Source organism: Herpailurus yagouaroundi, unplaced genomic scaffold, assembly GCF_014898765.1.
Source record: "Herpailurus yagouaroundi ecotype Mexico unplaced genomic scaffold, PumYag 250, whole genome shotgun sequence".
Taxonomy (NCBI): Eukaryota; Metazoa; Chordata; class Mammalia; order Carnivora; family Felidae; genus Herpailurus; species Herpailurus yagouaroundi.
Genome location: NW_024412467.1, coordinates 2591352 through 2604519, shown reverse-complemented (window position 1 = coordinate 2604519; position 13168 = coordinate 2591352). Strand labels below are relative to the sequence as shown.

Sequence of the window (13168 nt, the reverse complement as noted above, 5' to 3'; positions counted from 1 at the left end):
AATAGTGGAGGAAAATTATAGTTTTAAAAGCTTTGTAGACATTCAAGGAAGATCTAATATGAATGATCCAAGATTCTGGTCTAAGAATTTATAAGAAGAGCAAAGTAAACCAAAGTAAACAGAAGTAAAGAAATAGTAGAGATAAGAGCAGAAATCAACAAATTAAAAAACAGACAAAATAAGCAAAGCGCTAGTTATGTTAATAATTAGTTTGAAAATATAAACAAAATTAACAAAAACCTTAATCACACTGATCAAGAAGAAAAGAGAACACAGATCACCAATGGTGGAAATGAAGATGGGGTTATCACCACAGACCCTACAGACATGAAAGGATAATATGAAAATACTTATGAAATCCTTTGAACCAACAAATCTGACAATTTAGATGAACAGGCAGAATTCTTGAAAAATGCAACTTACCACAAACCACAAGAAAAAAAACAAAAACAGAAAACCTAAACAGCCTTACAACTATTTTAAAAACTGCATTTGTTACCCAAAACTTTTCCAAAAAGAAGAGCATCTGGGTAGCTCTGTCCATTAAGCATCTGACTCTTGGTTTTGGCTCAGGTCACGATCTCTCATCCATGAGACTGAGCCCCGCGTGGAGCTCTGTGCTGACAACACAGAGCCTACTTGGGATTCTCTCTCCCCCTCTCTCTCTGCCGCTATCCTGCTCACACTCTCTCACTCTCAAAAAATAAATAAATAAACATGTAAAAAAATAATAAATAGCATCCATTTCAAACAAAACAAGAAAAAACTTTCCCCAAAAGAAAATTCCAGGCCCAGGTGATTTTACCGGTGAATTCTATAAAATATTCAAGAAGAAATACCACCAGTTGCTCACAAATGTTTCAGAAAGAGAAGAAGGAATGGATCACTAGCCAGCTTGTTTTAATAGGCCAGTGTGATCCTCAGACCCTAAGTTGAGAAAGACATTGCAAGAAGAGAAAGGCATAGACCAATACCTTCATGAAGACAAAAAACCCTTAGCAAAATAGTAGTAAGTTTAATCTAAGGCTAAATGAAAAGGATATAATGACCATATAGCATTTAACCCATGAACACAAGGTTGATTTCACATTCAAAAATATCACACAATACATAAAAATAACTCAAAATAGATCCTAGATCTGAATATAAAACCTAGAACTACAAAAGTTCTAGGAAAAAACCATAGGAAATCTTTGCAGTCTTGGGATAGGCAATGGTTACTTAAAACAGAACACAAAAAGCATGAAAAAAAAAGAAAAAAAAATTGATGAATCACACCTAATAGAAATTCAAAACTTTTCCTCTTTGAAAGATTAATAAAAAGTCATATACTGGCAGGAAATATCCACAACACATATATAAAATAATAAACTTGTTTCAGGGCACCTGGGTGGCTCAGTCAGTTAAGCAACCAACTCTTGATTTCAGCTCAGGTCATGATCTCATGGTTCATGGGATTGAGCCCTGCATCGGGCTCTGCGCTGACAGTGCAAAGCCTGCTTGGGATTCTCTGTCTCCGCCCCTCCTCTGTTCACTCACTCTCTCAAAATAAATAAACATAATAAAATAAAACAAAACAAAATAATGAACATACTACTTTAGAATGTATAGACTCTTACAACTAAATAGGAACAAAATTACAATTTTATTTATTTATTTATTTATTTATTTATTTATTTATTTATTTATGAGAGAGCACGTGTGCGTGAGTGTGAACAGAGGAGGGGGCAGAGGGAGACTCTCAAGCAGGCTCTACACTAAGCGCAGAGCCCCATGCGGGGCTTGATCCCATGACCCTGGGATCATGACCTGAGCCAAAATCAAGAGTTGGACCCTCAACCAACTGAGCCACTCACACACCCCAATACAATTTTCAAAATAAGAAAAGGAGGGGCACCTGACTGGCTCAGTCAACAGAGCATTGAAACTCTTGGTCTTGGGGTCATGAGTTTAGGTCCCACATTGGGGTTAGTTTACTTAAAAAAAATAAAAGGGTATTTAAAAAATAAAACAGGAAAAGGATACTTCCCAAAAGAAGTTATATGAATGGGGGCGCCTCGGTTGAGCGTCCGACTTTGGCTCAAGTCATGATCTCATGGTTCGTGAGCTCAAGCCCTGCGTCAGGCTCTGTGCTGACAGCTCAGAACCTGGAGGCTGCTTCAGATTGTCTCCTTCTCTCTCTGCCCCTCCCCTGCTCACACTCTGTCTCACTCTCTCTCTCAAAAACAAATAAATGTAATAAAAAAAAAACCTTAAAAAGTTATATGAATGGTCAATAAGTACCTGAAAATATGCTCAATATCATTAGCCATCAGGAAAATGCAAATTAAAACCATAATGAGACACTACCACCCATCAAATTAGATGAAATTAAAAAGAGTAAGTATACCAAGTACTGGTGAGGATGTGGAGACTGGAACTCTCATACACGGAAGGTGGGATTGTAAAATACTACACCCACCTCAGGAAAGAATTTGGCCATTTCTTAAAATATTAAACTTAAACTCACCACAGAACCTGACCTTTCCACTCTTGGATAACTTACCCCCCGAAATAAAAATATCTGTCCACACAAAGACTTATAACAAATATTAATGGCAGCTTTATTTGTAATAGCTCAAAGCTGTAAACAGCCTGGGGTGCCTGGGTGGCGTAGTCAGTTAAGCATCCAACTCGGGTTCAGGTCATGATTTCACGATTTATGGGTTCAAGCTTCACGTCAGGCTCTGTGCTGACAGCTTGGAGCCTGGAGCCTGCTTTGGATTCTGTGTCTCCGTGTGTGTGTGTGTGTGTGTGTGTGTGTGTGTGTGTGTGTGTCTCTGTGTGCCCCTCCCCAGCTCACACTTGGTCTCTCCCTCTCCTTCAAAAATAAACAAACTTAAAAAAAAATTAAAAAAATATTTTTAAGGCTGTAAACAGTACAGATGTTCATACTATCCATACTAGATGGAAGGATAAATACATTGTGGTACATCCATATGTTGGAATAGTACTCAGGAAAAAAAAAAACAAATCACAGGGGCGCTTGGGTGGCTCAGCTGGTTAAGTGTCTGACTCTTGATTTCGACTCAGGTCATGATCTCACAGTTTGTGACTTCAAGCCCCACTTTGGGCTCTGTGCTTACGGCGCCGGAGCCTGCTTTCCCTCTCTCTGCCCCTCCCCTGCACATGCGTGCACGCTCTCTCTCAAAATAAGTACACTTAAAAAAATAAAAAATGAGTTATGAAAAGAAACAGAGAAAACAGATAAATCATACGCTGCCTCACTTTGAAGACACAAACTCTCTCTTACAGAACTCGACACAGCAAAAAGATGTGAGGGGCGCCTGGACGGCTCAGTAGGTTAAGCATCCGACTTCAGCTCAGGTCATGATCTTGTGGTTCATGGGTTCAAGTCCCGCATCGGGCTCTGTGCTGACAACTCAGAGCCTGGAGCCTGCTTCGGATTCTGTGTCTCCCTCTCTCTCTCTGCCCCTCCCCCACTCACACTCTATCTCCCTCCCAAAAATAAATGAACATTACAAAAAAATTTTTTTAAATATGCCAGCAACATACCATTCCTGACAACCAAAACCAAACGTCTCCAACAAGCCAGCACTTATAATACACATCCATCAGTGAGGACTTCAGTCTCAAGTCGCTGCCACCCAAAACCCCCAAGGAAACCAAATCCACCTCGCCTCACGACTGAAATGAGAAGCAGCACAGTATATTTTATAGGCATCGATCCAAGGAACTACTCAACACATAAGTACGAGAAAGCACAGTAAAGGTGGGGGAACCACTTGCCTGAAAGTATAGTTTCCGGGAACAAGGTTAGACAGACTAAGATGGGGGACTTGGCGGGGGTCTCCTCTCTGAAGGGGCCATTAATTCCTTCCCAGCGATAACTCACTATTCTCATGTCGTTTGTACTTTCTAGAAAGATTTAAAAGTGAAACCTAGAATGAAATGCAAGAACCGTACAATTTTGTAATTTACAGTCCTCATGCTTCAATTTGTTTTTGTATGAAATCGCATAATTACACAGATATCAATGGCCGCGTATTATGTGCTACCAGGGGGATTTCTTCTTCTCCCTGGACTATCATCACTGTTGTTCTCCCGAATTTCCACCAGATTTGAGAGGGCTGTTTGCGCTCGGTTGTGAATCTTAAAAAAACACACTGACAGGTGCTTTGCTTTTTAAAACAACAACAACAACAACAAAAACAGGAGTCAAACAGATGCAGCACACTGAAATGCTTTTTCTACTCACCCCACCCTAGAACATGATACCCTTCTGATGATCTGACAGAGGTATCTGAACTGACAGATTCATAAAGAACTAAGAGACACTTATAAGTATTTTATGCGACACCTTTTACAACCCTGATCATTGAGGTGTAAATCCAAAGAAAGGAAGTACCTTATAAGAAAACTGCCCATTTCTGCTTCGAAAGAGAACAAAACAAAACGGGCCACACAGAATCACAGACATTTAGACCCGGAAGGGAGTCAGCTGCATTTAATTCAGTTAAAGAAAGAACTAGTAGGTGCGACACACAAATAATCCCAAATAGTTTCCTGTATCTGAGTCGTCCTGAATTAGAGAAATCAAAATGCAGTACATGTCCTCATGTAAATAGTTTCATCTGAAATATGCTTTTTTTTCAGGTTGTGAAGAGGGAAATGTGGATAGTGATATCTGAAGAGACACAAATGATCACGTCAGTGGGAATTCTGCATATTTGCAAAATGGAACAGCATTAGCGGCTGACAAGTACTCTCCTTCCAACAACCAAGGATCTATTCTTTACAGGATCTGGTATTAGCTTTGTGATTAACTGCACACATATGCAAATACCGGTCACGCTGAGACTGATCACACTTTGTCATACACTGTCCCATATCTCGATCTATCTATACGAACGTACTGTCAAACGTAGGGGATGTTTTCCATCCACTGTCATTTGCACGAATGCCTGTAGTCACACAGGGGCCCCTTCCACGTGTAAGAGAAGGAACGCACTCTGACTGAATTAACACAACACAACCCACCCTGGACGAAGGCAACCCCTCTTGTGTGCATTAAAGTGATTTTCCTGTTGCTCATCTCATTCACTACGTCAAAAGGAGATGTGCTAACAATGGCTTTAATTCCAAATCCAATGGCTGGGCCCCGAAGAAGTTTCCACAGACAAGTGAGACACACATGAGACAAAGGCCGTGACGAGGCACCTGAAGGGCTGGGAGCTACATGCCCCGTGAGGAAGACGCTCACGCATCCACACTGGTGTGCGAGGTCTCCCGGCCTCCACAAGGAGCACCGATAAACCTCGCGGCCCACGGGGCGGACAGACCCTGACTTGTCCCAGATACCCATGGCTGCCGTCGATGAAAGCTGACGTCAAAGGCAGGGTGAGCGCTTGCATCTGGGGAGAAACCACTGCCGTGGGGGGTAGGTTGACTCTTCTGGCTGTATGACAGAGAAAGGGACACCGGCTGAGCCTGCTATGTATGTGTATATCATAACCCCAGTATAGCATCTGCTTTTTAAAAGTTGGTTATAGGGGCACCAGGGTGGCTCCGTCGGTTAAGCGTCCGACTTCAGCTCAGGTCATGATCTCAGAGTTCGTGAGTTGGAGCCCCGTGTCGGGCTGTGTGCTGACAGCTCGGAGCCTGGAGCCTGCTTCCGATTCTGTCTCCCTCTCTCTCTCTCTCCCTCTCTCTCTCTGCTCCTCCCCCACTCACACTCTGTCTCTCTCTCAAAAGTCAATAAACATTAAAAAAAAAATGTTTTTTTTTAAAAGTTGGTTATAAAATGTCCTGTCAAGAAGGTGTCTATCTATCCCACAGGCCTCAGCTGTGGAGAGTACTTCCTCAAGTTTTGCAACCTTCCGGTCAATTTAGGAGCTTGTCTGCAGGTTTACATTTTTGCAGGCTGAGTCCCGGCTCAGGGGACATGGTGAGAACCAGGTAATAATAACCTGGGTAATAACAACCCCGGGCTTCATCGCGGAACGTGGACAGTAGGTGCCGAAAGGGAGCAACAGAGTACGGTTCCAGCTCCTCCGACAGAGGGGAGTTTTGAGCCCCTGGGGGAACGGCTGGGAGGCAGAGCGGGCACACAGGTGGCCCACCCGGACGAGGGTACGCCTGTCTCTAATTCCCACAGATGCACTGACCCGGGGGCTGGTGGCAGCCCGAAAGCCCACTGAGCCCCTCGGGGGCTCAGCCGACTCTATCTGAAAAGCCTTCCGCGGCAGGTAAGGCGGAGTCATGAGGAAGGGGGTGGAGGGGTGACCGGAGCAAATGCCGGACAGAGAAACCTGAGGGCAGCCTTAAATAGCAGAGTTGAGCAAGTACTGAGAATCACACAGAATGGAGAAAGGAAACCAAAAAACACACCACATCGTTGTCGCTTATTTTCTCTATAGTAGAGCCAAATGTAAAAATAAAAAATCCATTACCATTTTATTCGGGCACCAAAAACAGAGATACACCTGTACGACACGAGGCCATTCTCCTACAGGGGCCTACCTGGCCGAACAGTGACACAGACATATCCTTCTCCAAAGGCATTTTCACCGGAAACCGCTACTTTGAACGCGTCAAGTCCTGCTGACAACTGCAACAGAAATAAAAGCTACACAGGTAAACGCTCAAAAGCCATAATGGGACCGTTGCCTCAAAAGTCCTAAGATACTGGAGCGCATGGGTGGCTCAGTCGGTTAAACGTCCGGCTCTTGACTTCGGCCCAAGTCATGATCATGGTTCATGAGTTCAAGCCCCACGGTGGGCCCCGTGCTGACAGCTCAGAGCCTGCATGAGATTCTCTCTCCTTCTCTCTCTGCCCCTCCCCCCATTCGTGTCTTCTCTCTCTCTCTCCGTCAAAATAAATATACTTAAAAAAAAAAAATTCTAAACTACCCGAGAAGCCATTCCTCCTGAAGTGAGCACAGCACAGGGGCTCAGGACACAGCCTCATCGGAGCCCTGCAGACATGGCCACAGGTGTGAAGCCTGTGCCCCGTCACACTGAAGAGGCCATCTGCCCCCCAGAAAGGCCTGCAGCTGAGCTACAGGTGTGCCCGGGCTGTACCGAGGCGTAAGTGAGGGGGGCTGGCCGAGGGGGGCAGTTCTTAAACTCGTGTGCAAGGGAATCATGCCTTTTTACTCGCTCTGGTGAGTCGGCCATCAGCAGCCTGGGGGCCACGCTCGGAGGAACCATGCCCAGTGACTCGAGGCCAACGTGAGCTTGCACAGCACCCACGGCCATGCGGTCTCGCGAACAAGGACAAGATAATCACAGGTGGGAAACCAGATCCTCTAGCAGCTGAGGCAGTTCATTCATCCTTCCGGGCCAGGAAGGGGGCGCATTTCCTCTCGTGAGGTGCTGACATCTTGGAGCAGTACATGATGGCCAAAGCATCCGTGTGCGGGAATCAAAGCGCTGGCAGTTCTAGAAACGTGGCTGCTCGCGGAGCAGAGATGACCAGAATGCCTCTACCTCTACCAAGAGAGGGAGACTTAGAACACAGGCTTTTTAACCTCAACAGAGATTCTGACATTTCACCATCTGCCCATCTACATGGTTGTGACTTGACTCATTTGTATCCTCCTTCTGATCTCAATCGTAAAACAGACTTCAGGGTTCAGCAGCTCAAGTGTGAACTGAATTCTGTGGCGTGCTGTCATATCCGGCCAGTCTCCAGTTACTTATTTGAGAGACATTAAGCATTTGCATGTGTCTTTCGTTTATTTCATCTCGGTAGTCTACCGGGTGGCTAAGCAAGCTCCATTCATAGCTGTACATGGTCTCTGAGAGCAAAAAAGGAATACGAGTGAGTAGTCATAAATTCTGAAAAGTTACTATATACAATCTGGGCAGAGGAAAGGAGAGGACGGCCCTCATTCCAGCAGAAGAGATGCCGGACATATCCTGAAACCAGCTTTCAACTAAGAAATAGCAAGTTTCTCTATCTTTCTAATGGAAAATTTCTGTTTTAGTAGGGAAACACACAGCTTACGGAAAATTCATGAAATGTGGAAAGTCGAAAAAAAGAAAAAGGAAAAAAAAATCTCCCTGATCCCACAGTTAGCATTTGATGACTTTCCTTTCAGGGTGACTACAGATATATAGAAAGATAAATAGATACATAGATAGATAGATTTCAACACAGTATATAAACCACTGTACTTTTTCTCCTTTTAATAAAAGGCAAGGAGATTTCCATTTGTTTCATCCGCCACGGGGGTTTACTGAAGGACGCAGAAACAGATTAAACTCTTCTGTATAAAAATGAAGTTGTCTCCCACAGTGAGATGCTAGTTCAAGTACGAAGTATCTCAGTAACAGGATTAAAGGAAATGCCAAATATTATCATCTCTGTTTAAGTTTTGACCCATATGTGATGGGGGCAGGGGACAGATGAAGGGACTAACCTGAATGAGAACATCCAACACCCTACGAACGAATATACCTTAAGAAAGAATGCCTTTGACAGGTCAGAGGGATGGCTCCCATGTTTGCTGAATAGTAGGGCATAGGACAAGCAGAAGAAAGGGCATTTTGAGAAACATTTTTGGAAGAGCTGGTGTGAGGCATCCTGAGTACCTCAGAGCCCCATTGCCCACACCGTAGTAGCTGAAAACAGCTTCGTGCCCCCTCCTGCCCCCTCTCCGCAGGGGGTTACCACAGGTCAGACTCTGGGATGTGGAAACCTCTCCTGCCCTAACACGTCTCTTGCTTTGCCTCTTCAGTAATGCATGGCTTTCCCTCTGGACCAATTAAGGGGCATGTCCTATATGAGTTTCCCATACTCTTTCTCCATTTTAAACTACTTCAGTATGGTGTTTTTTATTTTTTAACATTTATTCAGTTTTGAGAGAGAAAGAGAGAGAGAGAGAGAGAGAGAGAGAGAGAGAGAGAGAGAGCGCGCATAAGCGGCAGGGGGGCAGAGAGAGTGGGAGACACAGAATCAGAAGCAGGCTCTAGGCTCTGAGCTGTCAGCACAGGGCCCGACGCGGGGACTGAACTCATGGACCACAAGATCATGAACCGAGCTGAAGTCAGACGCTTGACTGACTGAGCTACCCAGGCGCCCCTAAACTACTTCAGTTAAGATTCAATGCTTATGACCACCAAAGCCTCGCCACGACTCCCAAACCTTCAGTCGTGACCTCACACAGTGTTGTGAAAATGAATCCCTGCTGTAAAGTACCTGTAAAGACCAGTTAAGAGCAACCCAGCTAAGGGGCCCCTGGGGTCACACAGGAAAGTCAAACTCTCACCTGCGGGAGGCGCCGGCACAACAAAAGCCTTCAGTTCAACTTCATTTTCTGGTAAAGTTATTAGATTATCTCCAGTGGACACCAGTTGTTTCACTAAAAGTTGGTTAGAAATAGTACATTCCTTTATATATGATAGTGATGTTATATTACTTCCCTGCAACAGATTATTTCTTAGTAGCCACAAGATAAAATAACATATATTTTTCTAATAGTTCCTCCTGTGATTTATCGAAGACACTTTTTTCCTCTGGCTAGGAACTGAGCCATGACTCACATTCTGTTGTAGAACAGACTTCGTAAATTTTAAGCCATCTATGTGAGTTGACAAGGTGAAGAAAATAATGATTTGGATTGGGTGAGCAGGGTGTTGGATAACAAGGTTGTACGGAACAGGTCGGGTACTGTGTGTAGAATCTATTGTCCTTCCTACCATCAAGCTCCTCTTACCTCCCTGGTATGTGCTGTTTTTATTAAAAAATGGAGTGTAATCATGAGTGTTTCTGTATCATTAGTCACACACCGCTCAGTTCTTCTGATAGCAGCCTCATGAATGGTCGCTAATGGCCTTGCTCTTGGAACCTTTCTAAGAGTAAACCCGGTCAACCTCCATATGAAAGAGCTATTTTAACTCAGGCAGCAGGAACATTCACTCTCATCAAAAGCGCTTACCCACTAGATGAGCACTCAGAACACTGTTCATTTACCGTCTCCATAACCAGCAGAACACTGATGTATTCAATTGGTGAGACGCCACTGGGTGTTAGTCTCACTTGTAAAATACAACCGAGAGATGTCAGAATGTCACAGGGAGAAAAGAGAAGATTTTTTTTTTTTTTTTAAAGCTGAGTGCTCTTTAGAGATCTTAGGTACGTGGAGGCGTTGGATGGGTGGCTCACTAAATCTGCTCCTCTTCTGTCTGTCAGTACCCAGTCCTTCCAGTACCTTCCTACACCAGCTGCAGGCACCTCCCAAGCTTCTCTGCGGATCTCCACTTACCCATCATTTCTACTGATTCTTTGCCCTGAAAGTCAAGCAACTGTGGACCCAGAGGGGACACTGGTCTAAACCTGTCATGTTACAGATGCGGGAACTGAGCCTTAGAAAGGCAAAGTAATTACACTGCTCCATGTTGTACGAATAATTAGTAAAAATAGAGCCACCAAAACTTAATTATTTTAAATGTATTTATTTCAACAAACACACAAAGCAGATCACACTGTACCAGGCACGGTCCCAAGGGCTTTAAAATGATCAATTCGTCTAACCTTCCAGCAGTTCCATGCAATAGTGCTATTAGAACCCACAGATCCGGGGCGCCTGGGTGGCTCAGTCAGTTAAGCACCCGACTTCAGCTCAGGTCACGATCTCACATTTCGTGAGTTTGAGCCTGTGTAGGGCTCTGTGCTGATAGCTCAGAGCCTGAAGCCTGCTTCAGATCCTCTGTCTCCCTCTCTCTCTGCCCCTCCCCTGCTTGTGCTCTGTCTCTCTCTCTCTCAAAAAAAAATAAACATTAAAAAAGAAAGAAAGAAAGAAAAAAAAAAAAGAACCCACGGATCCTAATTCCCAGCTAGTGTCCTTTCCAATATACCACACAGCTTCTCTTCTGCCATTACCTTTCTGTCTACTGATGCCGAGGATCAAAGTAAGTGAACAGGCAGAGAGGGTCACCCCAGGGTACAGTGCCCACTGAATGGCCTAGGAAACAAGGTCTCTAACACCTTCCTTATTAGGGAATCTCATGGGAGCTTTTCAGCACTCGCCCTGATCCCTGCGGCCTCTGGCTCTTTCATGACCTCTTCCTACTTAGAAGTCTCTCTTTCCTTCCTGCTGTCCATGCCCTTCTCTTGACGTCCTGCTTCTCTGTAGGCTCCTTCTGTTCTTCCAACTCCTAAAGAAGGGAGGTCTCCAAAGCTCCTCACAGGCCTCTCCCTAGCTCACCCACCAGCCCGCCCTGGAAGGTCAGATCTGGGCCCTAAGCCTGCAGTAGTCACCTCTACGTGAATGGCTGCTGGTGCCTCGTCTTCAACCGCTCATCAGTCTCAGGGTCCTGCTTCTTTCATCCTGCCAGTCAACCATTCATCAAATCCCACTGACTCCAGCTGATAGCACTCGAATCTGGTTTCTTCTCTTCACCCCTGCAATCACTCCCTCCGGTCCTCAGGGATCTTCTTGCCTCCAGTCAACTACTTTCTTGAAATAAATCTGATCATTTCATTTTCCTGCCTAAAGTCATTCAGAGATTCTCTCTACTTACCCAATGAAGCATACATTCCTTAGCACAGATTACAGATCTTTCAAAATCTTGCCCTGCTCACCACTGTAGACTCACGCCTTGGTTCCCTCTCATTCACGTAAATCAGTTCCCTCCAGAACGGCCTCCTTACAGCTCTCCCGAAGTGTCGCCGGAGCCCCCCTGAACCTCTGCTCTCTTCCACAGGCAATGAATGAGGTGATGGGCAGGAAATGCTAAGCATGGTTCCCAGCGCTCGGTTAAGTGCTCACTGAACAGTCATCGCTATTATTACACATGTCGCCACCTTGACCCGAACAACGCAGCGACCCCATTTTAGCCGGCTGGCTGTACCCTGGCGCTACCGCCTCTGGAGAGGCTTCCCAGCCCTTCTGAGAGGGCAGGCCGGGGGCCTCCCCTGCTCCCTCAGCTGCCTGTCACAGCACTTACCAGGTGATAGGAAAACCGTCCACCTCCCTGTCTGTCAGTCTCACTTCCTGCACTGTAGATCACAGAGGCAAAAGACAGCGTGTGTTCGTCTTTTCACGCCTGGTGCGTAAGCACCGTTTCTAGGACACACTCAACGATGCGCCTGGGGGGAACGAGTAAACTTGAAAGCTGTCACGACACTCCTACAGCACGTTTTTGTACTTTTCTTCCGGCTGTACTAGGAGCAGTACTGTTACCTGTCCTGGGAGCAGCGGTGGGAGACACAGGTGGCTCAGATGGGGTGGACGCCGGAGACAACGCTAGTGGGAAGGCTTGGGCTGCTATGCTCCGCGCTCCATGGGGGGGGCCAGAACCGGCCTCTTCTCTGTGGAAGCTGGGCTCAACTCCGGTCTGGCTGGAGGAGGATCACGGGAAGGCATTAGAACCTAGGAGATCAATTACAAAGACAAATTGCTATGAAAGAAAAAACAAAAATGGCTGACCTCGTCAAGCAATACAATGTCACTGACCTTTCTCACACACTGGATTCAGTGGCATTGGAAAAACCATGTCTGATATCACACAACAGTAGAATTCTACACCATTTCTTTCAAATATGCTCTGATAGATATTAAAAATGAAAGAAAAAAGAAAACTGTGGGTTGGACAATTATTGTAAGTGAACATGCACATCCAAAATCACTCAAGATGAAAAGAGAAAAAACAACAAAAAAAAACCCTCCACAGCCCCCGAACTATTCAACAAGGCAGTAACTGAAGACAATCAGAACATTCTAAGACCAGGCTTCTAGAGTAAATGATCTCTAGTCATACCATTTATGTGCATAAACTGTAACTTAAAGTTACAGTTAAAGTTAGCCAACCTAAAGTTTTTAAATTTTTTTTTTTTCAACGTTTATTTATTTTTGGGACAGAGAGAGACAGAGCATGAACGGGGGAGGGGCAGAGAGAGAGGGAGACACGGAATCGGAAACAGGCTCCAGGCTCTGAGCCATCAGTCCAGAGCCTGACGCGGGGCTCGAACTCACAGACCGCGAGATCGTGACCTGGCTGAAGTCGGACGCTTAACCGACTGCGCCACCCAGGCGCCCCCCTAAAGTTTTTAAATTAAACATTATGTGCCAGGGGGGAAAGTCTCGTAAAATGATATCAAAATTATCTTCTGAGCTTAAACTGCCAGTGACTATTGGGTCCAGGTAAGTAAAAGTCAGGC

General features: G+C 45.1%; 1 protein-coding gene across 1 annotated transcript in view; it reads right to left on the bottom strand.

Annotated features, from left to right (window-relative positions):
• The window catches only part of KIAA0319 (KIAA0319 ortholog), a 75754-nt gene that overhangs the window by 40202 nt on the left and 22384 nt on the right, over nucleotides 1–13168 (bottom strand). The window contains 9 exon segments of the mRNA XM_040460488.1: nucleotides 3790–3826; nucleotides 3829–3914; nucleotides 5362–5458; nucleotides 6523–6628; nucleotides 7714–7802; nucleotides 9276–9368; nucleotides 12192–12241; nucleotides 12243–12299; nucleotides 12301–12380. Coding sequence (XP_040316422.1) covers nucleotides 3790–3826; nucleotides 3829–3914; nucleotides 5362–5458; nucleotides 6523–6628; nucleotides 7714–7802; nucleotides 9276–9368; nucleotides 12192–12241; nucleotides 12243–12299; nucleotides 12301–12380 — 695 coding nt within the window.